The sequence below is a fragment of the Tachyglossus aculeatus genome, chromosome X1 (genome assembly GCF_015852505.1).
Source record: "Tachyglossus aculeatus isolate mTacAcu1 chromosome X1, mTacAcu1.pri, whole genome shotgun sequence".
In the NCBI taxonomy this organism is placed as follows: domain Eukaryota; kingdom Metazoa; phylum Chordata; class Mammalia; order Monotremata; family Tachyglossidae; genus Tachyglossus; species Tachyglossus aculeatus.
The window spans coordinates 39412117-39426246 of record NC_052101.1 but is presented as its reverse complement, the minus strand read 5'-3'; the positions used below and the strand labels follow the sequence as shown (position 1 = coordinate 39426246).

Here is a 14130-nt window from a genome sequence, read left to right as displayed (position 1 = left end):
TGTCCCACGGGGGGCTCACAGTCTTCATCCCCATTTTACAGATGAGGTAACTGTGGCTCAGAGAAGTGAAGTGATTGGCCCAAGGTTACACAGCAGACGTGGTGGAGCTGGGATTCGAACCCATGACCTCTGACTCCAAAGCCCGGGCCTTTCCACTGAGCCACGCTGCTTCTCTATTATTTTCTATTATTATCATAATAATAATGATGGCATTTCCTAAGCACTTATGATGATGATGATGATGATGGTATTTAAGAACTTAGTATGCGCAAAGCACTGTTCTAAGCGCTGGGGAGGATACAAGGTAATCATATTGTCCCCCGGGGGGCTCACAGTCTTCATCCCCATTTTACAGATGAGGTAACTGAGGCTCAGAGAATCAATCAATCATATTTATTGACCGTTTACTATGTGCAGGGCACTGAACTAAGTGCTTGGGAAGTACAAGTTGGCAACATATAGAGACGGTCGCTACCCAACAGTGGGCTCACAGTCTGGAATCAATCGTATTTATTGAGCACTTACTGTATGCAGAGCACTGTACTAAGCGCTTGGGAAGTACAAGTTGGCAACATCTAGAGACAGTCCTTACCCAACAGTGGGCTCACAATCTAGAAGTTAAGTGACTTGCCCAAAGTCACACAGCTGACAAGTGGCAGAGCCGGGATTTGAACCCATGACCTCTGACTCCAAAGCCCAGGCTCTTTCCACTGAGCCATGCTGCTATTATGTGCAAAGCACTGTTCTAAGCACTGGGGAGATCACAAGTTGGTCAGGTTGTCCCACGGCGGGCTCACTGTCTTCATGAGAAGCAGCGTGGCTCAGTGAAAAGAACCCGGGCTTAACTTGTACTTCCCAAGCGCTTTGTATAGTGCTCTGCACACAGTAAGCGCTCAATAAATACTTTCGAATGGAGTCAGAGGTCATGGGTTCAAATCCCAGCTCCGCCACTTGTCAGCTGGGTGACTTTGGGCAAGTCACTTAACTTCTCTGCACCTCAGTTACCTCATCTGTAAAATAGGCATGAAGACGGTGAGTCCGTGGGACAACCTGATCACCTTGTAACCTCCCCAGCGTTAGAACGGTGCTTTGCACACAGTAAGTGCTTAATAAATGTCATTATTATTATTCATCCCCATTGTACAGATGAGGGAACTGAGGCCCAGTGAAGTGACTTGCCCAAAGTCACACAGCTGATACGTAGGAGAGCCAGGATTCAAACCCATGACTTCTGGCTCCAAAGAACGTGCTCTTTCCACTGAGCTACGCTGCTTCTCTATATTAATCTCTTGGGAAAGTACAGTACCACAGTAAAGTGACCATCCCTCCCCACAGCAAGCTCACACTCTACAGCCAACGCTCCGTCTTGCTCCATATTCAGCCCGACACAACCCCAGTTTATTACGTTTTAAACACTGCTATCTCTCTGCATAAACTCAATAAATACGATTCTTTGATTTTTTTTGTGTGTTGACCTGTCTCATGGGTAACAGGATAAAGAGCTCAGAACAGCGCTTTGCACATAGTAAGCGCTTAACAAATGCCATTACGGCTTAGTGGAAAGAGCCAGGGTTTAGGAGTCGGAGGTTGTGGGTTCTAATCCCAGCTCCGCCACTTGTCAGCTGTGTGACCTTGGGCAAGTCACTTCACTTCTCTGGGCCTCAGTTCCCTCATCTGTGAAACGGGGATGAAGACTGTGAGCCCCACGTGGGACAACCTGATAACCTTGTCTGTACCCCAGCACTTAGAACAGTGCTTGGCACATAGTAAGCGCATAACAAATGCCATCATTATTATTCTCTGTGCCTCAGTTACCTCATCTGTAAAATGGGGATTGAGGCCGTGAGCCCCAGGTAGGACAGGGACTGTTTCCAACCTGATTACTCTACATCTACCCCAATGCTTAGCACATAGTAAGAGCTTAACAAATACTAACATTATTCTTCTAGACTGTGAGCCCACTGTTGGGTAGGGACCGTCTCTATATGTTGCAAACGTGTACTTCCCAAGCGCTTAGTACAGTGCTGTGCACACAGTAAGTGCTCAATAAATACGATTGATTGATTGATTATTATTAAAGAGCCTCACTGAGTGCAGAGAAGGGGACAAAGAAGCAGATGTGACTGTCTTGGCCCTCATTTGTATCCTGAGCTCCAGGGTGCCGAAACGTGCATAAGGAGAAGGGAATTTGGAAGGATCTGTTTCCCAAATTACGCACACTACGTTTACAATTGCTTTTCACCCACTCGATAGAAAATTCCGACAACACTGTGACCACGAAATTAGTTTCGTCTGACTGTTGAAGAAGAAAAAGGAAAGGCAGCATAACCTGGGAGCTGGAGGATCGGGGCTCTAATCCTGGCTCCGCCCCATGTCTGCTGGGTGATCTTGATAAAGTCACTTCATTCTCCAAGCCCGTTTCCTTATGTGCCAAATTAAGACTCAATATCTATTCTTGGACTGGGTTCGATGTGATTTTGTACCTACCCCAACGCTTAGTGCTGTGCTTGGCACATAGTGAGTATTAAACAAATGCCATTTTGTTAAAAATGGAAAAGGCAGTAATCCACAGGTGCAAAAGTCTGCCCAAATGCTTGAAAGTAGAACTCAACTCTAGGGTTCATTTCAATAGTTTAATCGCAATCGCAGCAGGACATTTTATTCTTGCATCTTCTCGATGGTTTCTTCTTTGTATTTGCCCTTCTCCTTGCCAACCTGGCGAGATTTGGCCTTGCGTTCAAGGATCTTTTTGCGATCTTTGTCCAGCTTTAGCCTGGTGATGACCACCTGGGGGGAAAAAAAAAAAGCAACCGCTCGTAAATCTAGCACACACAAAGCAAATCGAGAACCAACAAGGAGCATCCTTACGCTTCACCAAAAGTACCGGGGTGCCACAAGCACCCGCTTTGGAAGCCTCGCTTACAAGTCCGTGCATCCCCTGGCTTAAACATGTGTAATGCAAATAATCCTGCTTGGTATTTGACGGACGGCACTGCTTATGAGGGAGGGTGACAGTCATGTGGCCATGCCTTTGTGAAATAATATCTGCCCAGGAAAATAAGGTATGGCCCCCTTGGTCACCACTGGCCAGTTTGAGGGCACTGCCTCCTTAAAGAGAGGAAGGTGTTTATATACCAAAACATCGAATAATTGAGACACAGAGTCCTGAAGCAGCTATTGCAAACCTTCATAACCTCCTTTGAAGCTCTCCACCCACCTTCAATCAACAAGTTGTATTTACTGAATGCTTAGTATGTGCAGAGCACTGTCCTAAGCGCTTGGGACAGTACATAAAACTGAGTTGGTAGACACGTTCCCCGCCCTCAATGAATTTACCATCCAGAGGGGAGACAGACTGCAGGGAAACGTGTCTGTTATATTTTACTCTCAGTAAGCGCTCAATAATAATAATAATAGGCGCTTACTATGTGCAAAGCACTGCTCTAAGCGCTGGGGAGGTTACAAGGTAATCAGGTTGCTCCAAAGGGGCTTACAGTCAATCCCCATTTTCCAGATGAGGTAACTGAGGCGCAGAGAAGTCACCCAGCTGATAGTTGGCGGATCTGGGATTTCATCATCATCATCAATCGTATTTATTGAGCGCTTACTGTGTGCAGAGCACTGTACTAAGCGCTTGGGAAGTACAATTTGGCAACATATAGAGACAGTCCCTACCCAACAGTGGGCTCACAGTCTAAAAGGGGTGACAGAGAACAAAACCAAACATACTAACAAAATAAAATAAATAGATTTGAACCCACGATCGCTGACTCCAAAGCCCGGACTCTTTCCACTGAGCCACGCTGCTTCTCTTTAAATACGACTGATTGATTGATAAATTACAGATCCCGACAGAGGTGCTGGGAGGTTGAGGACGGGGTGAATATAGGGTGCAAGTTCAAGTGACGAGGGCTGTCAGGGAAGGCGTCTTGGAGGAGGAGTGTGTTTAGTAAGGCTCTGAAGGTGGGCGTTTCGGGCCGGAAGCAGGATGTGGGCGAGGGGTTGGCGGCAAGATAGATGAGCTCGAGGTCCTCTGAGTAGGTTGGCATTAGGAGTGAAGTGTGTGGGCTGGACTGTAGAAGGAAATCGGAGAGGTGAGGTAGGAGGGGGCAAGTGACTTGAGTGCTTTAAAGCCGCCGGTCAGATGTTTCTGTTTGATCCAAGGTGGATGGGCAACCCCTGGAGGTGCTGAGTGGGGAAATATGGCCTGAATGGTTCTGAATCAATCAATCAATCGTATTTATTGAGCGCTTACTGTGTGCAGAGCACTGTACTAAGCGCTTGGGAAGTACAAGTTGGCAACATATAGAGAGACAGTCCCTACCCAACAGTGGGCTCACAGTCTAAAAGGTCGAGTGAAGGTCTGAAGAAAAATGATCCTGACAGCAGAGTGGACATGTGGGGAGAGACAGGAGGCAGCGAGGTCAGCAAGGAGACTGATGCAGTACTCTGGGTGGGACAGAGTTGAGTGCTTGGTCAATGGGGTAGCCACTTGGATGGAGAAGAAAGGGTGAAATTTAGCCAGGTTATCGCTATTAACCCCTCCTCCTCTGTCCCAGGTGTCTCAAAAGAGGTCTTCCGCCCACTCTGCAATCTACCCCCTCTACCTGGTCTCAGACCCCCTTCGCCTCTCATATATCCCGGCTCGCACTTTTCTCCCTCCCCTCATCTCGCACTCACTGATTCCTGTCAGCCTTCAAAGAGGCTTTAGCCTCCCCTTTCCCGTGGAGTCCGCAAGAACCGCCGGCTATCATCCCATTTCCACAGCCCATACCGGCCCAAAACATTTCAACAGGCCCATTAAACACACTGCTACGGCTTTACCTCTACCGCCTCTCTTCTTGATATGACAGAAAAAGGGATTTGCAGACTTTCCTACTGCTGGAACCTACCCGTGGGGTGAGGAGCGCACAAGAACCTGCCCCCTGAGTCTCCTACAGTTCTCACTGTATCCACACTTGCTCAGGAGCTTACCTGCTCCCCTGGTTCTCAGCTACCACCACTTCGTGGATGAGTCCTCTTACACCTCACTCGCCCTACCTCTCTGCTGCTGAACCATCTTGGACTTCCTCTGCCGCCCCCCGCAAGACAACACCATTTAGAGAGCAAACTGGCCCCTCAAACTCAGCAGCAGGCCTAACGCTGAGCCGCTCCTCTTCCTCCTAACTGCGCATCTCTGAGAGACCGCCGTCTTTCGCCCCGTCCCAAACTCCCACAACCTCGGAGTCAGCCTCGACTCCGCACTGACATTCAGTTCTCACAATCCATCGAGTGAGGAGATGGATGCTGCCAACGTGTCATCTGGAACACTTTCCAAGATCACCCCCTTTCACTCGACCGTAACGGCGACTGAACTGAATCGAAGCTTTGTGAACTTACTACTCTGGCTTCTCCGCTCCAGCCTATTCAGTCTACATTGCTGAAATCGCCTTCCCACACGGCTGTTTGACACCCGTCTCTCCAGGCTGAAAAACGTGCGATGGCCGCTGACTTCTTCTAGGCTGTGAGCCCGTTGTTGGGTAGGGACCGTCTCTATACGTTGCCCATTTGTACTTCCCAAGCGCTTAGTCCAGTGCTCTGCACACAGTTAAGCGCTCAATAATGAATGAATGACTTCCCCCTGCATCAAACAAAAGCTCCTTTCCGCCATCCAAGCTCCCTACCGTCAGTTCCCCGCATCGGCTCTGCCCACGCTATGCTCTAACTGGCATTCCTCGCTCCTTCCGAGCCTGTCTTCTGACTGTATGCTGCTCGATTCCCCGCTTCTATCCTCTTGCCATTTCCCGTCCGAAAGTCCCTCTCGTCAAATCCACAAGATCGCAGCTCTTCTCCCAATCCCACCTTCTCCGAGAAACCTTTCCCTGTCAGGTCCCAACCCGAGCTTCATCAACCCAAAAGCCACCCACAGTATTTGTGGATTTATACCTATCCCGAACACTTGTGCACATTTAAGCATTAATTCTGTCGTTTCATCCTGATATAGTCATTCCATTACCCATGACACTGTTGCTCTGCCTTCTGTTCCAAAATGTGCAAATGAACTGTGGGATCTCTGGGGGGGCCTGGGCACCGTCTCCATGCCAACTTGTACTTCCCAAGTGCTTAGTACAGTGCTCTGCACACAGAAAGTGCTCAATAAATCCCACTCCTCAACTGGGTTTTACAGAGGCCAAAGCAAAGCACCAGAAGTTCTCTTCCCATAAAGATTAGAGGGTGCAAAGATCCAAGTTCCTACAAGCCCTGCAATGAGCAGGTAGCCATAACCCTGACCACTTCGGCATGACCACACCGATCCACTTTCTTCGCTTTATCTGCTCTCCAAAACCAGCTCCTACTAACTTTCCCATCTCAGTCAAGATCATTCATTCATTCATTCAATCATATTTATTGAGCGCTTACTGTGTGCAGAGCACTGTCATAGGTTCAAATCCCGGCTCCGCCAAATGTCAGCTGTGTGACTTTGGGCAAATCACAACTTCTCTGTGCCTCAGTTACCTCATCTGTAAAATGGGGATTCAGACTGTGAGCCCCCCTGGGAGACAACCTGATCACCTTGTAACCTCCCCAGCGCTTAGAACAGTGCTTCGCACATTGTAAGCGCTTAATAAATGCCATTATTATTATTATTACTAAGTGCTTGGAGAGTACAAATCAGCAACATATAGAGACGGTCCCTACCCAACAAAAGGCTCACGATCTAGAAGGGGGAGACGGACAACAAAACAAGTAGGCAGGTGTCCCTGCCCTGTCACAGAGTCCCGATAATTACAGTATCCATTACACACCAGGGTATTCTGGTAGGTGACCCAAATAGAGCCCATGCAACCTCTGCACACAAGCCCCGGGGGCAGCATCTATTGTAGCAGAGGCGAACAAGCCTTTTCCTGCTACAGAGCTGGCTCACACCCATCGCTCCTAAAATCATCAATCGTATTTATTGAGCACTAACTGTGTGCAGAGCACTGTAAAATGCACCCTTCCTGATGGTAAAGACTGGCCCGCGGGTTTCAACAAATAATGTGCCGGGGCACTAGTTTCCTAACCCCAAGACAAGCAGCCTTACCGTGTTTCACAGATGACAGTGCATGTTGCAAAGAATGCTGGCTAGCAAACGTTCCTGGCCTTGTCAAACATCTGCCCCAAAGGAAGAGGAGTTGAATGACTACCCCCAAAAACTACAAAGCTGGGCATCATCCTACACAAAGTTGTTCAGACGATTCTCTGACTTCCTAAAACCCAGCTGTTCTTTCCTCCGGCTCCACCCCGGATCCTGCCCTCGATCCCTCTCCGAACTATCCTCAGGTCTGCCTTCCTTCCCCAACTCAATCGCCCCCAGACAGCCTCCCTATTCAAGTTTCACAATACACTTCCTCACCCTCCTTAACAGCCCTCCTCAAAGGGTCACCTCATTCAGATCCTCTCACTCATCTACTCGGTCAGCTGTTCTCCCCTCCCCACAACTGAATGGTTTTAGGGCTGCACCTCTTTACTGCTTCCTTAGGTTACCCAAATCAGTCAGTTGTTACTTACTGAGTGCTAACTTCATTCATTCAATCGTTTACTGAACGCTTACTCTGTGCAAAGCACTGTACTAAGTGCCGGGGAGAGTGCGACACAACAACAGACACGTTCCCCGCCCACAATGAGCTCACGGTCTAGAGAGGGAGACATATGTTGATATAAATACATAAATGACAGATATGTGCATAAGCACTGTGGGGCTGGGGGAGTGGGGGGTGAATAAAGGGAGCAAGTCAGGGAGTGGGAGAAGAGGAAAGGAGGGCTTAGTGAGGGAAGGCCTCTCGGAGGAGACGTGTCTTTGTTAAGGCTTTGAAAGGGGGGAGAGTATCCAAGCACTTCATGCACAGTTCTCTACGCACAGCAGCATTCAGTCTGGAAATGACCACCAAGCCAATAACGAGCTGCAATTTTAGCCAAGAATCAGTTACTAAGAGAACTAGAGATCTGAGAATTTAGGAGTACAGACACCCACCACCCCTCCAAAGGCCTTTGGCGGTCACCACGGGTTTTGTGCCAATACCAATTATAAGCAAATCCCTTTCCTATACTGACTATATGCCAGCGTCACAAAGCCTTGAGGTTCAGGCCTTGAGGTAAAAAAAAACCCTACCTTGCTGGGGTGGATGCCCACGTGGACGGTCGTGCCGTTGGCCTTCTCCCGCTGGACGCGCTCGATGTAGATGACGTACTTCTTCCTGTAAACCTGCACCACCTTGCCGATCTGCTGACCTTTGTAGTGTCCCCGCACCACCTGGGAACAAATGCAAGTCACCGGTTTAGCCGCCTTCCAAGGCACCCCTAATACGGGGTAACTTCGACAACCTGCTGATTCGACGGGCACCTAAGGATGCAGTCTGAACTCTCTGCACCCGGGCTCCGTCAGGGCAGCCAACCGACAAAATGGGGGGAGATTCAAGCTATTCGGGGTCTAGTCTACACCCGATGAAAACCGATGGCGAGAATCTCTTCTAAAACGGTACTCCAAAGACACTCAAATATTCGGCATCTGTCTGGCCCTGAAAGCAGAACAGGCTAAAAGCCCGCTGCTTCGCTCAGCTCCTGGGTGCTCTTCTCCCTCCAGGAGAGGACTGGATGGGTGGGAGGGCAAGGGCTCTCCTGGCCACACGGGCAACCAGCTTAGCTCCCATCCTTCATGGCCCTGATGAGAAATGAGTGTTAGGTCACGAAGGCATTTGTGTGTGCTTGGAAGGGTTGGACGGAGGTGAAGTGAGCAAGGCTGGTGGTCAGTATAATAAGAATTGTGGCGTTTGTTAGGCGCTATGTGCCAAACCTTGGGGTAGATACTAGTTCGGATCCCACATGCGTCTCACGCTGTCAGTGAATCGTATTTATTGAACACTTACTGTGTGTACTGCACTGAGCGCTTGGGAGAGTACAACATAACACTATAACAGACGCTATCCCCGTGCCAAGCCTTGGGGTAGATGCTAGTTCGGATCCCACATGCGTCTCACACTGTCAGTGAATCGTATTTATTGAGCACTTACTGTGTGTACTGCACTGAGCGCTTGGGAGAGTACAATATAACAGACGCAATCCCCGTGCCAAGCCTTGAGGTAGATACTAGTTCGGGTCCCACATGCGTCTCACACTGTCAGTGAATCGTATTTATTGAGCACTGTGTGTACTGCACTGAGCGCTTGGGAGAGTACAATATAACACTATAACAGACGTAATCCCCATGCCAAGCCTTGGGGTAAATTCAAGTTCAGGTCCCACATGCGTCTCACACTGTCAGTGAATCGTATTTATTGAGCACTTACTGTGTGTACTGCACTGAGCGCTTGGGAGAGTACAATATAACAATATAACACTATTACAGACGCAATCCCCGTGCCAAGCCTTGGGGTAGATACAAGTTCAGATCCCACATGTGTCTCACACTGTCAGTGAATCGTATTTATTGAACACTTACTGTGTGTACTGCACTGAGTGCATGGGAAAGTACAATATAACACTGTAACAGACATATTCCCCGCCCACAGGAGAACAGATATAGAATCCCCAATTTACAGACAAGGGAACTTGTTCGGTGATCAGCCCGAGGTCCAACGGCAGGCACGTGGCCCAGTCCAGGATTAGAACCCAGGTCTTTTGACTCCGGGGCCAGTGCTCTATCCGCTACGACACGGTGCTTCCTCACCAGGCCAGCATATCTGCCGTCAAGACAACGCAGACCACGGAAAAAGAGGCTTTTTCTTCCAAATCTAGAGGAGCGGCACGCGCATCATCACGTACCTGGACTTCATCATCCTTTCTGATGGGCATGGAGCGGACATTGTATTTTTGCCTCAGCTCCTTGGAGAGAGGAGACGACATGATTTTCCGCCGAATGTGAGAGGGCGCATTGAAGTGTCTCTTGCGGTTCTTGCTGCGGTCAGAAGTCACGAAAGGATTGAACTTCATCTTGACTGCAGAGAGAAAAAAAATGGTCCGAACGTTGTAGTCTTTTCTTACCACCTTGCACGAGTTTGTTTCTGAAGGCCTGGGCGAAATTTTTAATCTGGGTCGCCTTAGTTTAATAAGCATGCCGAGACTTTGGCAAAAAGTCCCCGTGCAAGGTACCCAGAGCTTTTTCAGCCACATGCAGGTCTTCCATCCCTTTTGCCCCCAATCAGCTCTAATTGTTAAGGGATTTGTTAAGCGCTTATTATGTGCCAGGCACTATACGAAGCGCTGGGGTGGCTAAGCAGCGTGTCTTGGTGGAAAGTGGACGGGTTTGGGAGTCAGAGGTTTTGGGCTCTAATCCCAAATTCTGCCACTTGTCAGCTGTGCGACTTTGAGCAAATCACTTGACTTCTGTCTCAGTTACCTCATCTGTAACATAGGAGAAGCATAAGGAGCAGCGTGGCTCAGTGGAAAGAGCCCGGGCTTTGGAGTCAGAGGTCATGGGTTCAAATCCCGGCTCCGCCACTTGTCAGCTGTGTGACTTTGGGCAAGCCACTTCACTTCTCTGGGCCTTGGCTCCCTCATCTGTAAAATGGGGATGAAGACTGTGAGCCCCCCATGGGGCAACCTGATCACCTTGTAACCTCCCCAGCGCTTAGAACAGTGCTTTGGCACATAGTAAGCGCTTAATAAATGCCATCATTATTATTATTATTTTACGGGGACTAAGACTGTGAGCCCTCCGTCGGACAACCTGATAGCCTTGTGTCTCCCCAGTGCTTAGAACAGTGCATGGCACACAGTAAGTGCTTAATAAATACCACCATCATCATCATCAACAACAATATCATACAAGTAAATTTGGGTTGGATGTAGTCCCTGTCCCACATAGGGCTCACAGTTGAGGTGAGGCACAGAGAAGTTAAGTGACTTGCCCAAGAACACACAGCAGACAAGTGGCGGAGTCAGGACTAGAACCCATGACCTTCCGACTCCCAGGGCTGTGCTCTATCCACTAGGCCATGCTACTTCTCGCTACCAGAAGGACTGCAGGAGGAGGTGGGGCGTTCAGGGAGAGATGTGTCCATGGAGTCTCTATGGGTTGGAGGCGACTCGACAGCATTCAACAAGACAGTCCCTGTCATCATCATCAATCGTATTTATTGAGCGCTGTGTGCAGAGCACTGTACTAAGCGCTTGGGAAGTACAAGTTGGCAACATATAGAGACAGTCCCTACCCAACAGTGGGCTCACAGTCCTACATGGGGCTTACATTCTAAATCCCCATTTCACGGATGAGGTAAGAGGCACGGAGAAGTGAAGAGACTTGCCCAGGGTCACACAGCAGACAAGTGGCGGGGCTGGGATTAGAACCCATGACTTTCTGACTCCCAGCCCAAGCTCCATCCACTAGGTCATTCACTCATTTCTTGAGCGCTGACTGTGCAGAGCACTGTACTGAGTGCTTGGAAGGTACAATTCGGCAACAGACAGGGACAATCCCTATCCAGCAACGGGCTCACAGTCTAGAAGATGCTGGTCATGTTGCTTGACTCAGTGAAAATACCCTGGGTTTGGGAGTCAGAGGTCATGGGTTCTAATCCCGGCTCTGCCACTTGTCAGCTGTGTAATTTTGGGCAAGTCACTTCACTGGGCCTCAGTTCCCTCATCTGTAAAATGGGAATGAATAATAATAATGATAATATAGTAATGGTGCCATTTGTTAAGCGCCTATTGTGTGCGAAGCGCTGGGGAGGCTACAAGGGGATCAGGTTATCCCACGTGGGGCTCACAGTCTTCAGCCCCATTTTACAGGTGAGGTCACGGAGGCCCAGAGAAGTGAAGTGACTTGCCCAAAGTCACCCAGCAGATAAGTGGCGGGGCCGGGATTAGAACCCACGACCTCTGACTCCAAAGCCCGGGCTCTTTCCACTGAGCCCTGCTAATGAAGAGGTTAGGGACTGCTTCTATCTGTTGCCGACTTGTACTTCCCCAGCGCTTACTACAGTGCTCTGCACACAGTAAGCGCCCAATAAATACGACTAAATGAATTTCAGCACACAGCAAGCACTCAATAAATACGACTGAATGAATTTCAGCATACAGCAAGCGCTCAATAAATGACAAGGAATTTCTGCACACAGTAAGCGCTCAATACGACTGAATGAATTTCAGCACATAGCAAGCGCTCAATAAACACGACTGAATGAATTTCAGCATACAGCAAGCGCTCAATAAATATGACAATGAATTTCTGCACACAGTAAGCGCTCAATACAACTGAATGAATTTCAGCATACAGCAAGCGCTCAATAAATATGACAATGAATTTCCGCACACAGCAAGCTCTCAATAAACACGACTGAATGAATTTCAGCACACAGCAAGCGCTCAATACGACTGAATTTCAGCACACAGTAAGCGCTCAATACGACTAAATGAATTTCAGCACACAGCAAGCGCTCAATAAATACGACTGAATGAATCACAGCACACAGCAAGCGCCCAATAAATACGACTGAATGAATTTCAGCATACAGCAAGCGCTCAATAAATATGACAATGAATTTCTGCACACAGTAAGCACTCATTACGACTAAATGAATTTCAGCACAGCAAGCGCTCAATAAATACGACTGAATGAATTTCAGCATACAGCAGGCGCTCAATAAATATGACAATGAATTTCAGCACACAGTAAGCACTCAATACGACTGAACGAATTTCAGCACACAGTAAGCGCTCAATAAATACGACTGAATGAATTTCAGCATCCAGCAAGCGCTCAATAAATATGACAATGAATTTCAGCACACAGTAAGCGCTCAATACGACTGAATTTCAGCACACAGCACGCGCTCAATACGACTGAATGAATTTCAGCATACAGCAAGCGCTCAACAAATGTGACAATGAATTTCTGCACACAGTAAGCGCTCAACAAATACAACTGAATGAATTTCAACATACAGCAAGCGCTCAATAAATACGACTGAATGAATTTCAGCACACAGCAAGCGCTCAATAAACACGACTGAATGAATTTCAGCATACAGCAAGCGCTCAATAAATATGACAATGAATTTCTGCACACAGTAAGCGCTCAATACGACTGAATGAATTTCAGCACACAGCAAGCGCTCAATAAATACGACTGAATGAATTTCAGCATACAGCAAGCGCTCAATAAATATGACAATGAATTTCAGCACACAGTAAGCGCGCAATACGACTGAATTTCAGGACACAGTAAGCGCTCAATAAATACGACTGAATGAATTTCAGCATACAGCAAGCGCTCAATAAATGTGACAATGAATTTCTGCACACAGTAAGCGCTCAATAAATACAACCGAATGAATTTCAGCATACAGCAAGCGCTCAATAAATATGACAACGAATTTCTGCACACAGTAAGCGCTCAATACGACTGAATGAATTTCAGCATACAGCAAGCGCTCAATAAATACAATGAATTTCTGCACACAGTAAGCGCTCAATAAATACAACTGAATGAATTTCAGCACGCAGCAAGCGCTCAATAAATATGACAATGAATTTCAGCATACAGTAAGCGCTCAATACGACTGAATTTCAGCACACAGTAAGCGCTCAATACGACTAAATGAATTTTAGCACACGACTAAATGAATTTTAGCACACACCAAGCGCTCAATAAATGCGACTGAATGAATTTCAGCACAAAGCAAGCGCTCAATAAATACGAGACTGAATGAAAGCAAGCCCACGTGGGACAACCTGATAACCCTGTATCCCCCCAGCGCTTAGAACAGTGCTTGGCACATGGTAAGCGTTTACCAAATACCGATTATTAGTGTTATTTCCAGCTCCAACCCTGGACAGCCCCAGGGCTGGGGGAGAAGGTTGGGCCTCCATCAGGCCTGCAAGTGGGCAGGCCTCTTGATGCCAGTGTGCCAGCCGTCCTCCCCGGCCCCATCGGCGGCCCATCGGGCCGCAGACGGGTAGGGGCGGCTGTGAGGAAGGATGCCCGGCCCCCAGCGCGCCGATGCCCCCCGTGCCCAGGGAGGATGGCGGCGGATGCAGGGAGCAGCGCCTCACCTGCCTTCTCCGCCCGCCTCGAAAGACAGAGGCGACCGCCACTTCCGCCCTCGCTGGGAGCCGAGAACCTCTCGCGAGATCCCCGCCGCCGGAAGTGACGTCAGGCCGCCTGGAGGAAGG

General features: G+C 48.5%; 1 protein-coding gene across 1 annotated transcript; it reads right to left on the bottom strand.

The window, feature by feature from the left end:
- Window positions 1-2619: 2619 nt before the first annotated feature.
- Window positions 2620-14089, bottom strand: LOC119919486 (60S ribosomal protein L26). The gene is made up of 4 exons (XM_038739931.1): window positions 14011-14089; window positions 9781-9953; window positions 8132-8272; window positions 2620-2787 (listed from the first exon to the last, which is right to left on the bottom strand). The coding sequence occupies exons 2-4, from the start codon at window positions 9946-9948 to the stop codon at window positions 2659-2661; spliced, it is 438 nt and encodes a 145-aa protein (XP_038595859.1). The 5' UTR covers window positions 9949-9953; window positions 14011-14089; the 3' UTR covers window positions 2620-2658.
- Between the last annotated feature and the right edge of the window lie 41 nt (window positions 14090-14130).